The following is a 20,759-nucleotide window of genomic DNA, read 5'->3' as shown; positions in this document are numbered from 1 at the left end:
GGGAGATGGATGAACATGGGTATATATGCATTGATGGATGCTTGAATTAATAAATTGATGGAATGATATATTGTGTTTATATGAACAATTGGCTGGCTAGATAAATTGAGAAGTTGATGGATTGGTAAATGACACATGGAAAGACAAATAAAGCTTTATAGAGAGAATGGATGAATGGATGGATGGATGATGGATGGATGGGTAGACAGATAAATGGATGGAGGGCACATGGATTCATAGGTGGGCAAATGGATGGATGATGGATGAAAGATAAATAATGGATGGAGGATGGATGGGAGAATAAAGGAATGGATAAATGGATGGACAGATGATGGATGATGGCTGGATGGGAGGGTGGATGGACAGATGAATGGCTGGGTCATGGATGAAGAATGAATAAAGGATGGATAGAAGGGTGGAAGGATGATGGGTGAGTGAATGGATGGGAGGATGAGTTGATGGATAGTTGGATAGATGGATAGATGGATGAATGGATGGATGGGTGGATGGATGGAAGGATGGATAATGGATGGAAGGATGGATGATGGATGGATGGATGGATGGATGGATGGATGGATGGATGGATGATGAATGGATGGATGATGGATGGGTGATGAATGGATGGGTGATGGATGGATGGATGATGAATGGATGGATGATGGATGGATGGGTGGGTGGATGGAGGGATGGATGATGGATGGGAGTATGGATGGATGATGGATGGAAGTATGGATGGATGGTGGATGGGTGGATGGGTGGATGGGTGGGAGTATGGGTGGATGGTGGATGGGTGGGTGGGTGGATGGACAGACAAATGGATGAATGATGGATGTAAGATAGATGGGAGGATGAGTGGATTGATGGATGGATGGGTGGGTGGATAAATGATGGTAGAGTTGAGGTCAAATACTCTACTCTATTGCCCCTGTTAGGACATGCCCTCGTTGTAGAACTATGAATCCTGGCCACTGCACTTAAGATCTGTTCTTGCCACCTCTTACTCGTCAGTACTTCTGATAGAAAGCCGTGTGATTCTGTTTTAAGTTCTTAGTGTCAGGGAATTCCCGTAATCCCAAGACAGCCCTCTCCCCTGTGGGAATATTTTTCCTTCTATTGAACCAAAATATGCCTTGGCAAATTTCATTCCTGGCTGTGACTAGGATTCCAGAACTAAGAGCAAGAGGCGAGGGGGTGATGGGCCGGTTGAGATGAGCGTGGAGCCCAGGCTCACCTCCTCGGGTGATCTGCTGTGTCCGGGCCCTGCTGTGCTCCCCCTCCTCCTCATTCCACCAGGGTCCTGGGGTCCCCACAGCTCTGGCTGGATGCTGGGGACAGCAGTGGGCACCGTTGCATCCACAGCACTCCCCACACTCTTAGCTCCTCCTAGGTTGTGTGCGGAGGGGGGAAGGGAAGATGCTTGGGCTCCCCTCCAGGACTGGCCACGGGACCCAGCCTGCGTGTGGGCGGGGGGATGTGAGCCAGACTTCCTGACCCCCGCGGCGTCTCCACCAGCAGCCGCCACCTGAGTCACTGCGGACCAGCTATGGGCCCACGTGGAATTTTTCCGAGTGTTGCCGCTGCTTCCAACACAACTGCCTTCACCGGTTTGCGTGTTTGCCCGCTTGCCGGCTTGATCACAGCCTTGCCCTCTGTCCATGCACATGTCCCCCAGGAGGGGCTGTGGGGCTGGGGGATCAGGCCGGCCATGGGCATAGAGGTGGCCTTTCTGGGCCGGTGCTGGGGTGGCCAGCTGTCAGTGGATCTGGCCTGTGGCTCTGGCTCTGCCGGGCCCTGGGTCCTAGGCCTTGGGATCCAGTCTAAGCCTCGATTTTCCAATCTGAGACATGGGCACAGTGGCGTCCACCTCTGGGGTGCTTGCAATGAGCGTGGCCAAAGGGCAAGCCCGGGGTGGGAGACTGTGGGCCCTTTGTGACTCCCCTCGAGCGAGTCCAGTCCCTCCCCTTGTCCGGCCACTAGCCTCCAGTGAGTCACGGTGACTAAGCCCAACCAGAGAAACAATGGGCTGGGCTGCTTCTCTGGGGCCTTGGCCAAAGGGCCAGGGGCCACGGGCCGGCTGGCCAGGGCACCACTCTGACCTTGTGCCCAGTGGCCACTTCTAGGGAGTGTGGACACCAACCCAGAGAGGTCGGTTGGTGTCTACCTCTTGGGGTCTCGCTGCTCAGACCTCCGGGTGCAGTCTGGGGGTGGGGGCTGGGGAGGGCAGCAGCCTTCCCATTTGGGGAGCAGAGAGGATCCCTGGGGTGCCCGGCCTCCCCCTTGAGGTGATAAAAGGAGCTGAGGGCTGGGAATAAACAAAGGGAAGTAGAGCACCCAGAGGGAGGGAGAGGAGGGAGGGAGGGAGGGAGGGAGGAGGGAGGGGAGAGGAAGGGAGGGGAGGGCGGGAGGGAGGGCGGCAGATAGGGACAGAGAGACACCACAGGGAAAAGAGGAGACAGGGGCTGCGTTTGGGACCAGGGAGACAGGGCACTGAGAAGGGAAGGTGCAGAGCGCCCAGGAGCAGGCAGGGCAGAGGAGGGCGAGGCAGGGGGAGGAGGCGGGCAGGGGAGCTGGACCCGAAACACAGATGCGAGAAGAAGAGAGGAGGGCCCGAGAGCAGGCCAGGCGAGGCCAGGCCAAGCCAGGCCAGGCCAGGCGAGGCCAGGCGAGGCCAGGCCAGGCCAGGCCAGGCGAGGAGGAAGGCTCGAAGGGGTGGAGAGGCAGATGTGGGGACCAGGCACCCCTGGAGCTCGGGGAGCAGAGGTGGTGAAGAGGGAGGGAGGGAGGCAGGGAGCAGCTGGCAAGGTGGCCAAGGGGATGGAGAGGAGGGCGCGGGAGGCAGCTCCTGCCCGTAGCAGGCCACCAGGTCCCACTGAGCCCGGCTGCTGTGCTGGGAGGGCTCCTCTCTGACATTTTTACTAGTCTGGGAAGGAGGGGGCCGTGGAGGTGGAGGAGACCGAGGGGGGCGGAGTAGGGGGCTGGGGGGAACAAAAGGGAAGCAGCTGCTAAGCCTGAAGGAGGAGGGGACCCAGAGACCCACAGAGTCCAGAGGCCCAGAGACGGGGGACAGAGGGGCACTTAGGCAGCCCGGGGACAGCCCACAGGGAGCTAGCCCAGGAGACCCCCCAGGGCCTATAGGGTCCAGGACAGATGAGCAGACAGAAGACAAGGGAGGGGGCACCGGGGCCAGAGAGACCAGAGCAGACAGAGGAGGGGCAGCTGGCGATGGAGGGACAGACACAGAAGGTATGAGAGAGGGAGGGAAGGCAGGAAGGCAGGAAGGAAGGAGAGAGGGGTCCAAGTCTCAGGAGGGGGAGCAGGAGGGCAGCAGGCCGAGGGCCAGCGGGGCCTTTGAAGAAAGAGCCACAGTGTCCCCAGGGCGGGGTCAGGCCAGGTCGCCGGCCAGGCAGCGGCCACCAGCACCATGGGCAGCGCGGCGCTCCTGAGGAGGAACTCTGGCAGACAGGGCCTGGACAGCCTCCCGAGGTAGGTCCCTCCCGGCCGGCGCCACCCACGGGCGACTGGCACCCGCGCAGCCCGGGCCGAGGTGGCTGTGCCACGCCAGCCCCGGGCAGGGGCTCTCCCAGTCGTCCTGGCCCGGCCCGGCCCGGCTGGCGCCACCCTGCCCTGCGGGCAGCGTGAGGGGTGTGCCCAGCCGGCGGGCGCAGGTGCGCGCAGGTGGCTGCCCGTGGGCTGCGGCCCCCCCTCTCCCACCTGTACCCCTGGGCCTCAAGAGGCGGCCACTCTGCTCCCGGAGGCCCAGGGGTCTCCGCAGGGCTCGGTGCTCCCGGGACAGGAAACACCCTCACACGGCTCTGAGGCCTCGCCTGCGGCCCGCCCACCTTGGGACCATCCCTCACCCCTACTTTGCAGACAAGGAAACTGGACTCAGCGTCCCACGCGGCCCTCAGCACCCCAGCCCTGCGTGGGCAGCCCTGCGGGCCGTGGGGACTGCTCAGCCTCGGGCTCACAACCCTTCCAGGCCCAAATCCTGCCTCTTGCCTCCTCGGGCCTCGGACCTCAGTTTCCTCCTCTGTAAAGTAGTGTTGTGATGACACCCGCCTCCCAGTGCCCCGGAGAGGGCTCAGAGGTAGAGGGCCAGAGGCTTCGCGGAGCTGAGCCGTAGGTGGGCTGAGAGCCACTGCTCCACACAAGGGCCCCATAACCACCTTCCTCTGAGCCGCCTGCAATGCCCTTCCTCTTCCTCAACCCTTCCAGGCGTCTAAGGCCCAGATGAAATGCTGACCCCTCCAGGCAGCCTACTTCAGTTTCTCCCAAGCTGGGAGGACTGTCCTCTGCCAGGCCATGAGCTGGCCCCTTGCCTCCTTTGATGGCATGGAGCATACTGGGCAAGCTCTTGGATGGGCACCTCTTGGCACCCCTAGGCCCACTGAAGCCCTAAATCTGGGAGGGAGGAGAGGCAGGGTGTGCGCGTGGGCTCAGCGGCTCCGGCTCCCCAGGTCCCTGAAGACATGGAGTGGTGGCTCTCTCCCCGCCCCACACTGCATGGCCCAGGGACTGTCACCCTGGCTGGACCGGGACCTGGGCCGGGGTCTGAGGGTTCCTGCTTGGCTGCTCCTGGCAGCCCACCCTGCTTACTCCTGAGGGGGACCCCACGAATCCTTCTCAGGATCTGCCAGGCTGGGATGTGACCTCCCAGGAGTCGCCACTGTAGCCCTCCAGGGAGCTTCGTGGCCCAGGGACTGGGCAGGGGCAGTGCCCGGGGTCAATCCTGGGGCTAACCAGGGGATTGGGGAACCGAGGCCCTCTGAGGAATGCTAGGAAGGCCCCAGGGCCTGGCGGGGCCACACGTGTTGGCCCAGCTGTGGCTTTGTCTCTGTCACCCAGTCCCGGCACCAGGCTGCTGCCTGGGCGAGCAAGGGGCACACTGGGGCAAGGACAGTGCAGACAGTGCAGCTCCGGCTCCACCGAGGGTGGAGCAAGTTTGGGTATGAGCCCCTGAGGACCTGGGCAGGGGCAGGGGGGCCTGCGGTGGCAGGCCAGGGGGTGGGGGCAGAAGAAGTGTCCCGGGGAACTCCCTGGGAACTCCGGCTGTGGGACAGCTGGGAGCAGGAGAGTCCCTCACCTCGAGCAGATCCCCTGAACTGCAGATGGAGGTGCCCAAGGCCGGCACTGACCCCACACTCTCCAGGCTCCTGACACCCTAGTGACACCCACGGGGACTTGTGGCCCTGCCAGGCTGGTGACAGTCCACACCCTCATGTGGTCAATGTCTCTCCATATGTAAAGGACTGATCCCTAGCCCCTGTGACAGGGGAAAGAGCCAGGCCTAGAGAGGCTGCTGGCTTCCCAAGGTCACCTTGGGAGTGGGGGGCCGCCTCCTTGCCCAGGGCTTCACCCCAGTCCTTCCTTGGGAGCCGCCTGGGCTCTCGCAGCTCCCACGCCTGGGCACTGGGCAGGGCAGGGGATGCCAGAGGGGACTCGGCCTCCTCCGTGACAAGCTAGGCACCCGCAGCATATTTCTGGTCTAAATCTGGCTCCTTCCTAGGTGCCCGGCTAGCTCAGTCGGTAGAGCACGAGACTCTTAAATCTGGCTCATTCCTGGGGCTGCGGCCAGTTGTGTGGCTACCCGGACTCCGGTTCCTCCCTGTCCCATCTGCCCAGCTGGATGCTTCAGACTAGCAGGCCGGACCCCAGGGCTTGCCCCACCCCAGCAGTGTCCCCACGCCAAGCTCCACATCTCCCTCCACCTCCTGCCATCCCTGCGTGATTCAAGCTCCCATCAGACTCCCCTCAGGCTCCCCTCAGGCCCAGCCAGGGTTAGGGACGATGCGAGGGAGGCAGGGGACCCCAGGCCCGCTCATTTTCTGAAATCACTCGAACTCTGGGCTGCCTGTCTGGCCTTACAGTCCTTGGGTGCCTGGCTTTGTTAAGTGGGGGCTGGGCTGGCACAGAGCGAGGAGGCTGGCGAGGTCACCCTGCTGGCGTCCTTATGGCATTCGGGCTCCCGGCCCCCCAGGGAGGCTCTAGAAGCGGGAAGAGCCCTGGCGGGGGCCTCTGCCACCGCGGTAGGCACCCGTCCACCCGGGACACTGTGGCAATCTCCGAGCCTGGCTCTCTCACCAGGGGCAGCCATGCCCGGAGGCCTCTGGGGACCCCAATGTGGCCAGCAGGGCAAGGATCGGGGCCGGCAGCCTGCCGGGCTGGCCCGAAGGGGCTGGGGGAAGCCAGGCCTCCAAACCACAGTGTCCAAAGGGGCGTGGCTGCCTCGGGCCCACCCAAGGCCCGGATCTGGGGGTGGGGTGGCCCCCCGCCCTGGCAGGGCTGGGCGTCTGGTGGGAGGCGCTGCCTCTGGATCGGGTGGTCTGTCGGCCAGAGTGGGTGCTGCCCCGGGAGCCTGGGCGAGCCGGCAGCAGGGGGCACAGGGACCGAGTGGCCCAGCCCCCTGGGCAGGGTGTCAGGGCAGGAGCCCAGCGTGCTGAGGTTCAGGCCGGGCTCCAGCTCCAGCCTGGGAACACCAGCAGGGCAGCGCGGTGAGTGAGCGGCGGCCAGGGTGCGCCAGGCACCTGGGGCCGACCCCATACCCTCGCCAGAGCCCCAAAAGGGCACCCCGAGGCTCCCAGCCCCAGGGAATGGTGGGAGGGGCACAGAGCCCAGGAACCCTCATCACACTCACAGCCGCTCAGCTCAGGTTGGTGGCCGGGGCTCGGCCCACACAGGTGTCCAAGGGGCAGGAAGGCACCAGGCTACAGGTGGGAGCTCAGGGGTGAGAAGCCCCGGGCAGCCCCTGGGGCGCAGGAAGAAGGGCACGGGGCACCAGGCACTGAGACCAGGCCCGGGTGCACCCCAGATGGTGAGAGCCTGGTGTGAGAGATGGTGGCTGCCACAGGTCCTGAGACGCGGCTGGGGTACGGTGCTGTGTGCCCTAGGGCTCCCCAGGTGCTGGGAGAAGGGAGGAGAGGATGGCACAGGGGACCGCCATTTCGGCAGAAAGGCAGTGTGGGGACAGGGACAGACTCCACAGGCTGGAACGGCCAGGACGGGGCCAGGACGGTGGTCAGGGGGAGGGTGAAAGCAACGAAGAGAAGGAATGGACCAGGCAGGAGATGGGCTGCTTGAGGGACCACGGGCGCCACCGATGCTGGCCGGTCCCCCCAGGTTGTCCCCATGCAGCCAAGGGAAGACCAGAGGGGTGCGCAGGGAGGTGGTGACCCCAGGAGGTGGGCAGCGTCTTGGGGAGGTTGGAGGAGAAAGGGGAAGCCAGGAGGCCAGAGAGCGGGCGAAGGGAAAGGCACGTGAGGGGCAGACACTGAGCGTGGCGCCTCTGCGCCTGGACGGGACCCCCACCTGGGGGCCCGGCCCTGTCACTGCCCGCTGTCCCCCACCTGCTCTAGGGGGCTGCGAGCAGTCCTCGGGGCTGCGGGAGCCCCAGGAAGATGCTAAAGCTCTAAGACTCGGTTTCCTCGTCTGTAAGGGGCTGATGGGAGGGTGGCCACGAGGAGCCACGGGCTGGCTGTGGAGGGTCCCTTCCCTCCTTTAAATGGGGCTGTTCCAGCTGAGTCTTCAGCTCCTGGCCGGGGGCAGGGGACCAGGGCATTTCCACCTGGCCTCAGCCGCTGGGACATCCAGGGTACCCGGGGCCACCGAGGCCAATCCCGCGTCCCAGGGTGTGCACACAAGCGAGTGGAGGCCTGGGAAGTTGGGGTCTTGCGCCCCCCGCTCTGGGGGGGCAGGCGGCAGGGTCTGCAGAGTGAGAGGACGCACAGACAGGAGGTGACTCGATGGAGACTGAACAGGGCCAGGCTGGTGGCAGAGCCCCGAATCTCTCTATTCTGCACCCCCACCCCCCGGAATGGTCAGCCCGAGGCACTGAGGAGCAAGGGTGGCTTCAGAAGAGGGTTGGGAGCCAAGCAGGGCGCAGGGACTCTGGGGCCAGGCATGGTGTGGAGGCATCTGGCAGAGGCTTTGGCTGCTCTGTGCACTCGGGGGGTCGAGGGCTCCCCAGGAGGGCAGAGCGGGAGCGGACGGACACGCGGTCCGATGCCAGGCTGCGGCCCCCGCCCAGGTGGGCAGCCAGGTTTTGGCCGCTGCGCACAGACCCTGGGGCTGGACCCGCTTAGAGCCGTGTCGGCGATCCCCGTGTGCAGAGCCACGCGTGGGGCCTCCGGGTGTGCGGTGGGTCTGGGCCCGGGGCAGGAAGAAAGGAAAGAGGGATGGAGAGGCTCCAGTGGTGCCAGCCACCAGTCGCGTGTCAGGGAACGTGCCAAGGCCTGGCCTCGTGAGCGCCCGAGAGCTGTGCCAGGCAGTCCCGGCCCGCTCGGCAGCGCCCGCTCTCCCGGGGGCTGGGCTGGGCTTGGAGGTGCGGCCGGCTGGGGCTGCCGGTCAGTCGGGGCGCGTGTGGTCAGCCCCCAGTCCCGGTCCCCGGGAGGCCGGGCCGAGCAGTGCGAAGTGTGGGCGTCCGAGGGGGCAGGGGTGACTATCTGATGTGAGGGATGCTGAGTGCAGAGGCGGGACGCCCGGGGAAGTCTCCGGGGCTGCGTGGCACTTGGCCCGGGCCCTGCAGCGCTGTGGTCAGCGACACGGAGGGAAACAGAGGAAAGACCTGCGCGCGGGGGAGGCCCTGACCTCCGACCCCCAGCCCCGATGGGCAGCTGGTTGGGGCAGATGGGGGCCGAGGTGTGGAAGAGACTGACCACGGAGCACGTCACAAGAGGTAGGATGCCCGGCCAGAGCGAGGTGACCAGCCAGTCAGTGGTGCTCGGGACCCTGCTCTGGGACAGGGTGGACGGTCGCTGACCCAGGCCCTGAGGCCCAGGGGAAGCTGGATTGGAGGGGCTGGAGGCCCGAGTGCCACTGTCCAGCCTTGGCAGTGTCTTCAGGGGCCCAGGGCTCAGCTTGGTGGAGCCACGTTGTAAAGGAAGGAAGACCCGCAAGTGGGTGAAGCGCCGCTGAGAAGGTTTCAGGGTCACAGACTCCCAGGGGCTGGACCTCCCCACCAGGGTGTGGCCACCTGGGTACCCTTCTCTTCGGGCTGTTCAGGCAGATGTGGGGTCCACTGGCCACTTAGATGCCTTTGGGCCAGTGGTGTGGTGGGCAAGCCTGGACTGCAGTCACCCCGACCGGCATTCAGAGCCTCGAGGGTCCCAAGGCGGCCACCAGGTGTGGGGGGAGGCTCTGGCGGGAACCCAAGGGCCATCACGGGGGCTCAGGGTCAGCCACCCTCAAGGGATGGACCCTCGCACCCCAGAGTCCGGGATGAGGACTTGCTCGCCCTCGAGGGCAGCTCCCACCGGGCGTGTGGGCAGGATGTTGGGGACAGGGGACCATAGGAATGGGTGTCCCCTCACACCACTGTCTCCCTAGGTGCACCTGGGGGGAGGTGCTGGGACTGCGGGTCATGGGGGGGCTTCAAATCTGGGCTCTGGGGAGGGTGGGGAGAGAAGGCGGCAGTGGCGAGGGTCCATCTCTGCCTCCCCCGGGCCGCGGTCCCTCTCACAAAGTCTCCCCGATATCCGAACGTTGGTTTGCAGCCCCTTCCCCTCTACATCATTTCCCCTTGTCCCTCCAAGCTGGAGACAGGCGGGGGGCCCCTCCTGAGAGAAGTTCCTGCCAGCTACTCCCCTCCCCAAATCAAGGCTGGCACAGCCCTCCCAGCTGGCCCCTGAGCCACACCACGGGTGTCCGGTGTCGGGGTCGGCGCCGTGCTGCCGGTGTCCTGGGGAGACACTGCGATCTGCAAGGGCAGGAGGCATCTCGCCCACCTTGGGTTCCTAGCACCTGGCAGAGGGCGGGGGGGCCGCCTAGACGGAGGCCCGGGGAGGAGGGGTTTCGAGGACCTCAAAGCCTCCCGGGCTGTGAGGAGATTATGGAGCAGGTGGTGCATATCGGGTGTCGCTGGGGGGAGCAGGGAGCTCGGCCCGGGAGGGGTGACCCCCCGTGAGATGGGTGAGAAACTAGTGGCACCTCGAGACTGGTGATGAGGCCTTCCCAGGCTGAGCGGCGTGGGGAACCAGGGACGTGGCCACCACGGGCCGGTGGGGTGAAGGCCCAGGCGAGATGGGGGCCGGGGCTTGACCAGAGGCTGAGGCCGGGGGCTGCCCCACCCAGGTCTGCCCTCGGGGCTCCCCAGGGCCAAAGACTTGCAGAAGGGGGCTCCTTGGCTTTGGTGGCCCTGGGTAGGGCAGCTAGGTGTCCCTCCAAACAAGAGGCCCCCAAACACTGCCCTGCTGGGAATTCGAGGGGGCGCTGAGCAGAGAGGCCCTGGGGAGCCCCGCAGAGACCAAGGTGCTGAGGGACGTGCCGGCCGGGCTGACGCCCTTGCTCATATAGAGAAGCCCATACACAGGCTGCCTGGCCTTCTCTCTGAGGCGCGGCTCAGAGAGGGGCAGCTGGCTGCCCAGGCCACACAGCCTCCTCCACCCCAGAGGCTGGGGAGGGGCTGCCGCCCCCCCACCCCTCTTCTCGGAGGCTGCCCCTCGGGGCACATGGCCCCATTGTAGGCAGCCTCTCTCCCATCAGCTTTGGGTTCCCAGGGGCCTTGGCTGTGGCCCCGTCTCCCCGGCGCAGGGCTGGGTGACCCGGAGGGCCCAGCAGCCCAGGGCGGGGCTCCTTGGGGCCAGCCTGCACCCCCCTCCCACGGAGCCCTTTGGAGTGCCAGCGGCTCTGGTTGTGGGGGCAGCCAGCTCCTCCGGGAGCCCTCTCAGGGCCGGCCCACCAAGGCCAAGAGGGCCACGGTGCGGGGCGTGGGCCAGGCCTGCCCCTACGGGCTTCAGCCTCCTCTGGGGGCACGGGAAGGCCTGCCGGCAGTGTCAGCCGCGGGGAAGCTGGAGCGGGCCTGCCTGGGAAGGCCTGTTATCACCCGGCTGAGGGTCAGTGCCCCCCTTTATAGATGGGGAGCTAGAGGCCAGGCCTGGGGTCTCACTCTAGGGAGGGGGTGGGTCAGAGAGGCCACAGCCCCGCCAGGGCCCAGCTTCTGTCTTTCCTGGAGAGGACGAGCTGTTGTTCCCAGGCCTCCCCGAGCCCCCCCGCCCCCCACAGGCAGCTGGGCCTTCCCTCCTGGGTGACTGAGTGGTGGCAGCCTGGCGTTGGCCCTGCTGCGCCCTCCACTCAGCCCTCCCTGCACCCACCCCCACCTGGAGTCCCCCTCCAGTCACCGTCCATCCCACACTCCTCCCTACTCAGAGCCTTCCCTGACCCGGGAGCCCTCATCTTAGCCCATCTGCCTTGAACCTTCCCAAAACCTGGAGCCACCCTGGCCCCAGGGTCCTGCCCCACCCTGCTGCCCCTTCTGGGAGTGACTGCACTGGGGGAGTCAGGAGGAGCGGCCTCACATGTGGGGACACTGAGGTGGGCCCCAGGGATGTCACTGTCCAGGGCCCGCCGGGCCTTGGCTCTGACCTGGGGGCCTCCGGAGGGAGGAGGGAGTCCACAGAGGGAGGCAGAGGGGCCTCGGCCGGTGCTCTGGGCCTTCCCTGCTCCCGTGGACTCCCTCTCCCTAGAGCTCTGCCCCTCCTCGCCTGCAGTCGCTCCCCGCTGACCGTCTCCCGGGGGTCCCCACGCACCCCACGCTCAACTCTGTGCCTCTCCCAAACCCCCTCCCTTGGGCTCCCCAAGCTATGGGTGGACCATGTGGGCCTGTTCCTCCTTCACGTCCCGGCTGGGCCTCCTTCCAGACTCGAACCTGACAGTGCCTGTGCTGGCCTGGGCCCTGCCTGCTCTGCCCCAAGGGGGGACGCAGTGGGGGGACGCGGGACCTCCGCCCATCTCCCCACAGCTGCCCCACCTGCCTCAGTCCCCCGGGGTCTGCGGGCCCCTGGCCTCCTTGCCAGTGCTCTTGTTTTCCCATCTCCTTTGCCCACAACCCACTGCCTGGCTTTCAGGCCCCTCTAAGGTCGCCTGGGCTTCCCTGGGCAGCGGGGAACCCGGTAGGGTGTCTCCCTGGTTCGTGAGGCTGTGACCACCAGGACGGGGGTGCCTCCCCTGGCCCAGCCAGGCACGGGCACTCTCAGAAAGGGGCTGGGATGGGGGAGGCTGCTGGACCAGAGCCAAGGGGGTGGGGGTGGGTCCCCGCAGCTGCAGCCGAGCCCACGCCCCCCCCGGGGAACCTCTCCCTCCTGCACCCCACCTACCACCCACCTGCTCGGAGCTGGCTCTGGGCTCTTTGTGCTCCGGCCTCCCTCACCCCCTCCCAGCTGCATCCCTAGCTGCCCCCGTAGTGATGAGTGACAGCCAGCACCCCGGCAGACCACGCGTCCGGGGCCAGGACCCTGCACTGCCCAGCCGGCGAGGGGCACCTCGGAGCGGTGGGGGCGGGGCTGCCTCCCTCTCCCCCCCAGGAGGCCCACCCTCTGCCCTGGGAGCCTGCTCTGACGGGTGCATGGGGTGCCAGTCCCAGGAAGGCCTCTCAGTGGGTCATTTCCCTCCACTCTCTGTCCCTTCCTTCCCTCACGGCCTGTCACTCTGCAAGGGTCCACCCCTGCCATGGAGTGTGAGACCCCAGGGAGGCTGGGCACAAGGAGGGGGGGCCCGGCCTAGCTCCTTAGGTCCCCCGGCCACCTCCTGCCCACTGTGTCAGAGGCCTTGTGGCCAGGAGGGTCCCTGTGGGCCTAAAGGAGAAGTTCCCCCTCGATGGGCCTAGCTGGGCTGTCCCCGCTGTGGCCCCCATCCCTCAGCCAAGTCCGAGCCCTCCCCAGGCCTCTGAGCTGGCCTGTGGGCACCGCTGAGAAACAGGGGGCAGCCCACTAGCCGCCTGCAGGGGGCAGAGTCGAGACAGGACCAAGGCCTGAAGCCCCTTCTGGAACGGGCCCCGCGGGCAGGGGAGGAAGGGGGTGGGACAGCTGGGAGGGCCAGGCTTGGCCCAGGACAGGCACTGTCAGCAGTTCGTGGGGACTGGGGGTTGTGGAGGAAGGGGGGGCAGTGCTTCGAGTTGGGGGCCAGTAGGCAATGGATCCTGCCAGCGGGGCAGCCCCTGAATGCAAGGACCCCCACTCAGAGCAGAGAGCCAGCGGTGAGCCCGCGGCTGCAGTCTGCGCATGCGGGGCAGGGTGGCGCTGGGCCCCCGCGGTGGAGCCTCACGCTGGGAGGGGGCCAAGCCCCACTCCCGCGCCCCCCGGGCTGAACCCTGGGCCTCAAGCGCGGAGCCAGAACAGACACAGGAAATCGCCTAATTGCATCTGCTCAGGAACAGCAAATCCCTTGCAGCTGCAGCGGCTGAGCTGGGGCCACAGGCGGCCGGCTGTCGCCAGCGTCCTGACAGCTCCGCTGAGCGTGCCAAGGGGTCTGGGCCTCTGGCCGGGGGCGCCTTTCCCAGGCCAGAGGCCCCCACCCCACCCCAAGAGAGCCACCCCCACCTCAGTTCCCAGAACTGAGCCCAGCTGTGGATCAGTGAGGGCTGAGGTCATGGGAGGGGGCCAGGAGGGGCCGCATTACTCACATCCTGGGGCAGCTGGAGGGGGGAGGAGGCGGAGGGAGGGAAGGGGCCTCGCTGGCTCCCAGTCCTGGGGCCGCTCGCTGGGTCAGGGGCTGTGGCTGGGGTGGCTTCTCCCAGCGTGGGGCTTCGGGGAGACACCGGGGGACCCCTACCCTGCACTCTCACTCTGCCCCCCCCAAGCTCCCTGCCCAGGAGGGGGGCTCAGGGGGTCCTGTGCAGCAGCAGGAGCAGGGGGTGACCCTTGGAGGGGCCTCCGGGAGGATGTTCTCAGCAGATGAGCCTTGGCCTCTCCCAGGGCCGTTGTCAGGGAGATGGCAGGAAAACAGTAAACAGAGCTGGGGGGCTGGACCTGCCGCCTCGTCCTCACCTTGCTCCCCGTGATCCGCACGTGCAGGTCCCGTGCGTGTGTGCCTGTGGTGCGCGTGGTGCGGGGGGCCTGGGCCCACACGTGGAGTGTGGGTCTGTGTGCCTACGTGGGCCTGAGTGTGGGGCTCATGGAGGACATGTGTGTCTGTGTGTGCAGGGCGGCCGGGCCACGTGTGCTGGGAGCTGAACACAGGCCTGCACAGGGCTCCGTGGCAGGGACACGTGGCCATAGGGTGAACCCAGGGGTCTCACCCACGTCCAGAACCCGGACACTGTGTGGTCTCTGCACCCTGCTGAACCGAGCCCAGGGATTGGGGGACAGATCTGGGGGGCAGGAGAGGGCCCCTGTGTGGGAGAGACCCATGCACACCCCCAAACACCACACATTGGCTAAAACACTGAAACACAAACACATCGGGCAGCGTGGACACGTTGCAAGGGGAACAAAATGGCAGTCTCTTCCTCCCAGGAACCCTCCTGCCCCCCCCAAGGCTGCCAAGTGCTGGGGGGCACCTTCCCTCCACCCCACAGCCTGGGACCCAGAGCCGCCTTCCCACCCACCATTTGGAGAGACTGTTGGGGCTCGTGGAGAGGAGGGACCCCAGCCCCCCGATCCCCAACAACCCCGAGAGCACCCCAGGCTCAACCTTCCACACAGAGGGAGGCTACAGCCCTCAGCCTGGGGCCTGCAAGGGGTGCAGGGCTTAGGTGCCACGTGATGGGACCAGGTGTGGGGAATCAGGGGCTCCCTGGGGCCCCCGGGGGCGGGAGTGGGAGGGGGACGGGGGACTGGAGTGCGGAGGCCAGAGTCCCACGGCCGCAGCGGGGGGAGTGGGCCTGGAGCTGAAGCTGTGGAGGGGCCTGGCTTTTGTCTGAGAGGCTCCAAGGAGACTTAGGAGAGATTAGATCACGCTGGCTGCTGAGGCCCAGGGGCGGAGGCCCAGAAGATAGCGAGCTGAGAGCTGTGGGGTCAGGCAGCGGACACGGGCAGGAGGGGCTCAGACCCCGGGTGGGGGAGCAGTGAGCCCTGCAGAAGTGGGGACCCTGGGCTCCCCCGGAGCTGTAGGGGAGCCGGGTGGGGGAGCAGTGAGCCCTGCAGAAGTGGGGACCCTGGGCTCCCCCGGAGCTGTAGGGGAGCCGGGTGGGGGAGCAGCATGCCCTACAGAAGTGGGGACCCTGGGCTCCCCCGGAGCTGTAGGGGAGCCGGGTGGGGGAGCAGTGTGCCCTACAGAAGTGGGGACTCTGGGCTCCTCCTAGGCTGTAGTGGAGCAATGTAGGGGGGCAGTGTGCCCTACAGAAGTGGGGACCGGGGGCTCTCCCCAGGCTGTAGGGGACTGGGGGTGGGGAACAGGGCCATGCCAGCTGAACACTGAGGGTCTGGGATCTTCTGGGCCAAGGCAGGGGTAGCCAGGCTGTGGACCCCCCTATCCCAGGCCAGCCCTGTGTAACCCTGAGTGAGGGGGGAGGTTCTTCTGTCTGGTGCTGCAGTGTGCCTCAGTTTCCCACCTGTGAAACAACCCAGAGAGACTCCACGGAGGGTTCTGAGAGGGTGGGGCAGTGTTGGACCCTCATCTGTGGGGTCAGACCCAGGTGGGAGGTACCCCCTTCTCTGAGTCTCAGGCCCTCTTGTGGGACCACTTTCTCCCAAGTCACCGTGCTCTTGGGAAGCGGGAAGGAGCACCCCAGCCATAGTGCTCAAGGTATGGAGGTGGCTGTCCAGCTGGGTCTGCCCTGCTTGAGCTCCTCCCCAGCCCTGCAGTGCCCTACTGTGTGGCCACAGCCCCCTGACTCAGGTGGGACCCAGGGCACCACTGTCTGGTGGCCACAGCCAGCTCTCTGAACCTCCAGGGCCCCTGTGCATGTCCTCCAGGGCCCTGCCCAAGGCCAAAGCCACACTGGCCTGTACCCTGGCTCTGATCAGGCCTGGGGAGCCAGGCTGGGAGTCCCCAGGTTCTCCAGGCCTGGACCTGGGGTCCCTCTGTCACCAATGCCTACAGAACCCCTGGACCTCCCTCTAGTTGAGGGCACCTTCACACCATCTCACATGACCTCTGCCTTAAAGATGGGGAAACTGAGGCCTGGAGAGGGCCAGGCAGTCCAGCCCCTCACCAGGCAGCCCCGGTGTGGCCTGCTGGGGTACAATTGAGGTGTGGGCCGCGGTGTGACCATCTCTCTGTGTCCCCCAGGCTTGCCACACAGTGGAGCCTGGAAGATGAGGAGGAGGCTGCCCGGGAGCGGAGAAGGCGGGAGAGAGACCAGCGTCTGCGGGACCAGGACCAGGACCAGGACCAGGACCAGGACCAGGACCAGGACGGAGGCAGCCAGTGCCCTCTGGAGCCCCCGGAGCAAGAGAAGCTGTAAGTCGCCCCACCAGCTCACTTGGTCCCACACCCTGGGCGGAAGGGGGCACTGTGGGTCAGGCTTTACCCTGGGGGTCCCACAGCGATGAGATTGGAGAGCAGGGCAGGACTGCTGGGTGTTCTTGGGTGAGGGTCTTCACAACTCTGGGTGCCAGTGGAGCCTGCTGAAGCCGGGCCAGAGCCACATACAGCCCCTTTCCTGGGGTGTAGGCTCAGGCCACCCTGAGTGGTCCTGGCCCTTGCTTGCACGGAATCTGACCCCAGCTGCATGGCCCTGGCCCCCGAGCCCCCCGCCCAAACTCCCTGCTGCCGATGACTCATGCAGACTAAGTCCAACTTGGCCGGCCCTAGGCCGACTCGCTTCCTCCCAGGCCCAGGAGGCCTCCACGGCTGGGTTGGGCTGGGCTGTTTTTCCAATATCGCCCCCTTTCCCAGGCCTGTTTTGTTCCATTTTCTCCGAGTCAGCAGCTCTGGGCGGGGTGGGGTCCTGCAGCGGTCACGGCCTCTCAGGCCTGGTCCTGGGTAGAACCAGCAGAGGCAGGGGGCAGGGGGAGCCCACCAGCACCAGAATCACAGGCTTGCAATGGGAGAAGGGGTGCAGGGGCTCACCCTGCTGCCCACAGAAGGAGCCTGGTGGGGAAAAGCCCTGGGGCTCAACGAGGAGAGCAGAAAGACACTGGCAGCCCACATGCAGGGACAAAGGCTGAGGGGGGAGGCACATCCCAGCTCTCAGGGAGCCCTAGACCGATGGGGGAGACACAGCCCAGCTCTCAGGGAGCCCTAGACCAATGGGGGAGACACAGCCCAGCTCTCAGGGAGCCCTAGACCGAGGGGGGAGGCACAGCCCACCTCTCAGGGAGCCCTAGACTTAAGGAGGAGACACAGTCCAGCTTTCAGGGAGCCCTAGACCGAGGGGGGAGGCACAGCCCAGCTCTCAGGGGGCCCTAGACCAAGGGGGGAGGCACAGTCCAGTTCTCAGGGAGCCCTAGACTGAAGGAGGAGACACAGCCCAGCTCTCGGGGAGCCCTAGATTGAGGGGGGAGGCACATCCCAGCTCTCAGAGACCCCTAGACTGAAAGGGAAGACACTGCCCAGCTTTCAGAGAGCCCTAGACCAAGGGGGGAGACACAGCCCAGCTCTCAGGAAGCCCTAGATTGAGGGGGGAGGCACAGCCCAGCTCTCAGGGAGCCCTAGATTGAGGGGGGAGGCACAGCCCAGCTCTCAGAGACCCCTAGACCGATGGGGGAGGCACATCCCAGCTCTCAGAGACCCCTAGACCGATGGGGGAGGCACATCCCAGCTCTCAGGGAGCCTTAGACCGAGGGGGAAGACACAGCCCAGCTCTCAGAGACCCCTAGACCGATGGGGGAGACACAGCCCAGCTCTCACGGAGCCCTAGACCAAGGGGGGAGACACAGCCCAGCTCTCAGAGAGCCCTAGACCAAGGGGGGAGGCACAGCCCAGCTCTCAGGGAGCCCTAGACCAAGGGGGAGGCACAGCCCAGCTCTCAGGAAGCCCTAGATTGAGGGGGGAGGCACAGCCCAGCTCTCAGAGACCCCTAGACCAAGGGGGAGGCACAGCCCAGCTCTCAGGAAGCCCTAGATTGAGGGGGGAGGCACAGCCCAGCTCTCAGGGAGCCCTAGACCGATGGGGGAGACACAGCCCAGCTCTCAGGAAGCCCTAGACCAATGGGGGAGACACAGCCCAGCTCTCAGGGAGCCCTAGATTGAGTGGGGAGGCACAGCCCAGCTCTGAGGGACCCCTAGACTGATGGGGGAGACACAGCCCAGCTCTGAGGGACCCCTAGACCGATGGGGGGACACAGCCCAGCTCTCAGGGAGCCCTAGACTGAGGGGGGAGGCACAGCCCAGCTCTCAGAGAGCCCTACACCAATGAGGGAGACACAGCCCAACTTTTAGGAAATCGTAATCTCATGGGTAGAGACACCCTGTGTTGGGGAACCCTCCCTTAATGGGGTGAGGTGCAGCCTTGGCCTCAGGCACCTCCAGGCGATGTGGGGACACATCCTGCCCTCTGGAGCTCTGACAAGGGGAAGACCTGGCCCTGCTGTGCGGAGCCTCCGTGGCACAGGGTCCGAGAGGGAGGAGGCGGGTGGAGGTGCCCTGTCCTGCGCCCTGGCCCCGCTCGAGCCCTGTGCCCTTCTCTCCATCAGCTTGACGGCCTCGGAGGCCCCGGAGCCAGAGGAGGACGAGGGTTTCGGGGACTGGTCCCAGAAGCCAGAGCTGCAGCAGCCCCTTTGGGGACAGGGCCTGGAGAGGGAGCAGGAGGGCGACAGGCAAGTAGGGGTTAACGCCGGGAGAGGGGCCTCCAGGCAGGGGCTCTGCAAGCCCCCCACACATGCCTGAGCAATAGCCTCCGCTCCCCTTCCCAGCCAGCCCCCCGAGTTGGCCCCACGGCTGCGAGGGGGGAAAGGGGGAAAGGGAGGAAGAGAGCGAGACGGCGAGGCGGCGGCGAGGGGCTGCGGGAGCGGCGGTGAGGAAATCTCATTCCTGGGCTCCCCAGGGCCCTGGGCCCCATCCAGACCAGCTGCGGCCATGGTGTTGCCACATCAGCGCACATCTGCAGCCCACTTACGTAATGGAGGCTCTGGCCCCCGCGCCGCCCCTTCCTCCCTGGGGGCTGGCTGGCCTCCATTCCCACGGAGGGGAGCAGGTATTTCCAGATGTGCGGGCCCGCGAGGAGGCCTGGGGGACAAGCTTTCCAGATGTGCAGACGTGTTTGCTGGTCTGAACCGGGGCGGGTGGGGGTGGGGGCCAAAGCGCCCCTGGGCCCAGGGCTGGGGGCTGCTCCCAGGGCCTTGTGCCCCTCACCCAACTTCAGGGGTCTGAGCCCCTCTCTGGACTCTGCAGGCCATGCTCAAGGGCCCCCCCCATGTGCTCAGGGTCCCAGTTCTGCTTAGGAGCTCCAACTGGGGGGCAGGGTCTCCCTTTGCCTTGAGCGCGAGCAGACCCCCATCTCTCCCCACTCTGGGCCACCTCGGGGCCCCTCCAGGCAGCCTTGAGCTGTAGCTGAGACCCCTCCCGGGGCTCAGCTAGCTCTTCTCCATCCTGCAAGCCGTCTGCCGAGCTGGGGCCCTGGTCCTGGCTTGGCCTTCTGCCCAGCAACCCCTCCAGGCCCCGTTTCCCCCCTCTGCCTCTGCGAGTTGGGGCACGCTCTGCATTTCTGAAGCGGGGCTGGGGTCTGCAGGGTGGCCTGCCCTGCGCCTTCCTCCCCGGCCAGCGGCAGGCAGGCCACCATTCCCAGCAGCAGGGGGCGCTTTGGCTCTTCTGTTGAACCCAGGGCTCTCCTCCCTGCACCCCCACACCTGCCTGGCCCCGCGCAGGCACGGCGGCCACACCGCACTGAATGGGCCCTCTGTGTGCCTGCCGGTGGCTGGACCCCGGCCCACCCTGGGCGGTGGGTCTGGGTCTTGGTTGGCAGGAACACCAAGGGGCCTGAAATCATGGAAAAGTCGAGAATTTCCCACCTTCTCCAGGTCCAGTCCCACTCAACTGCAAAGCGGCCGGCTGCCAGCGGGCTGGCCTCCCTCCCCGGGGACAGCTCAGTCAGCCCCTCTCCTCAGGGGTGCATCCTAGCGGGGACATGCTCTTGCCTGGCCGCCAGCTGACCAACCCCCAGACCACCCACAGACCCCACCTCACCCCCACACAACAGCCTTTTCCCTGAGGCCCACTGGCCACACATGGAGCGGGGCAGCCTAGGCTGTGGGGTGGACAGGGACAAGCAGGACACCGGCAGGGGCCTGTCCAGGCAGCCGGGGGCGGGGTCCAGCCTCAGCGCATGGGTGGCCCTCAGTGGGTCTGGGGCATGGGCACTGCTCCCCAAGGGGCCCCAGGGAGAGGGGCTGGCTCGTAGGTCCTTGACCCCGCTTCCCCAGAGGGGCTGGGTCTCAGGGCACCTCGGCACTCCACTGGTCTGACCATCTCGTCTTATAGATGGGGAAACTGAGGAAGGGACTTGAACCAAGCAACCAAATGACCCCTGGTCAGACTGCGTCCCCCTTCCTCCCACAGGCCCTGTGGGAACCAGGATGGTGACCCTCTGAGCCCCGCCGGAGTCTGCCTGGAGGAGTTGCATCTGCAGCCCGGCTCGGAGCCCCAGGAGGGCCTGGGGTCAGAGCAGACCGAGCCTGCTGGCCCAGAGGAGACCGGCCGGGCCAGCCCGGGCCTGACGGGGGCCGAGGAGCCTGAGGAGGTGATGACGGTGTCCCTCAGGGTCCCGGCTGCATCTGTTTCTGAGGCCTGCTCCCTCGGTGGGCCTGCTGGGACCCGCCCAGAGACAGTGGGCAGTGTGTAGCCCCCACATTTTCAGAGGGTTGTGTGGCTTGAGGACTCTGCATGGTCAGCCCTGCTGCAGAGAATTCCAGAACCAAAGCACGTCAGGGCTGGGCAGGACCTGAGGCCCAGGCAGGGAGAGAATTGCTCCAGCAGGTCCCAGGTGGGGCAGGAGGGGTGAAAAGGGGGTGGTTCTCTAGGTCCCTAAGCTCAGATGTTTCATTCCTAGCACCAGAGATGTCAGCAGCCCAGGACACCTAGTCCCTTGGCCTTGGAGGAGACCACTGAACCAAGCTCACCCCCCTTGAGCCCCAGCATCAAAGTAGGTCGAGCCCCAAAGCCTGCTGCCTT

At 65.8% G+C, this 20,759-nt stretch overlaps 1 protein-coding gene across 6 annotated transcripts in view; it reads left to right on the top strand.

Moving 5' to 3' along the window:
• Positions 1 to 20,759, top strand: part of LSP1 (lymphocyte specific protein 1) — a 35,506-nt gene that overhangs the window by 7,948 nt on the left and 6,799 nt on the right. Inside the window, exons 1-5 of one of the 6 annotated variants that reach the window (XM_081154496.1) lie at positions 3,013 to 3,483; positions 15,940 to 16,110; positions 18,287 to 18,409; positions 20,148 to 20,328; positions 20,638 to 20,730. In XM_081154496.1, the coding sequence (XP_081010622.1) occupies positions 3,422 to 3,483; positions 15,940 to 16,110; positions 18,287 to 18,409; positions 20,148 to 20,328; positions 20,638 to 20,730 (630 nt within the window). In that variant the 5' untranslated portion in view covers positions 3,013 to 3,421. Of the gene's footprint in view, positions 1 to 3,012; positions 3,484 to 6,475; positions 6,650 to 8,316; positions 8,672 to 15,939; positions 16,111 to 18,286; positions 18,410 to 18,772; positions 18,787 to 18,826; positions 18,859 to 20,147; positions 20,329 to 20,637; positions 20,731 to 20,759 lie in introns of those variants that run through there. The other 5 variants (XM_081154497.1, XM_081154499.1, XM_081154495.1 and 2 more) reach the window with 5 other exon arrangements.

The sequence above is a fragment of the Miniopterus schreibersii genome, assembly GCF_964146895.1.
Source record: "Miniopterus schreibersii genome assembly, chromosome: 12".
NCBI lineage: Eukaryota > Metazoa > Chordata > Mammalia > Chiroptera > Miniopteridae > Miniopterus > Miniopterus schreibersii.
The sequence above is the reverse complement of the archived record's forward strand: the minus strand, read 5'-3'. Positions and strand labels throughout refer to the sequence as shown.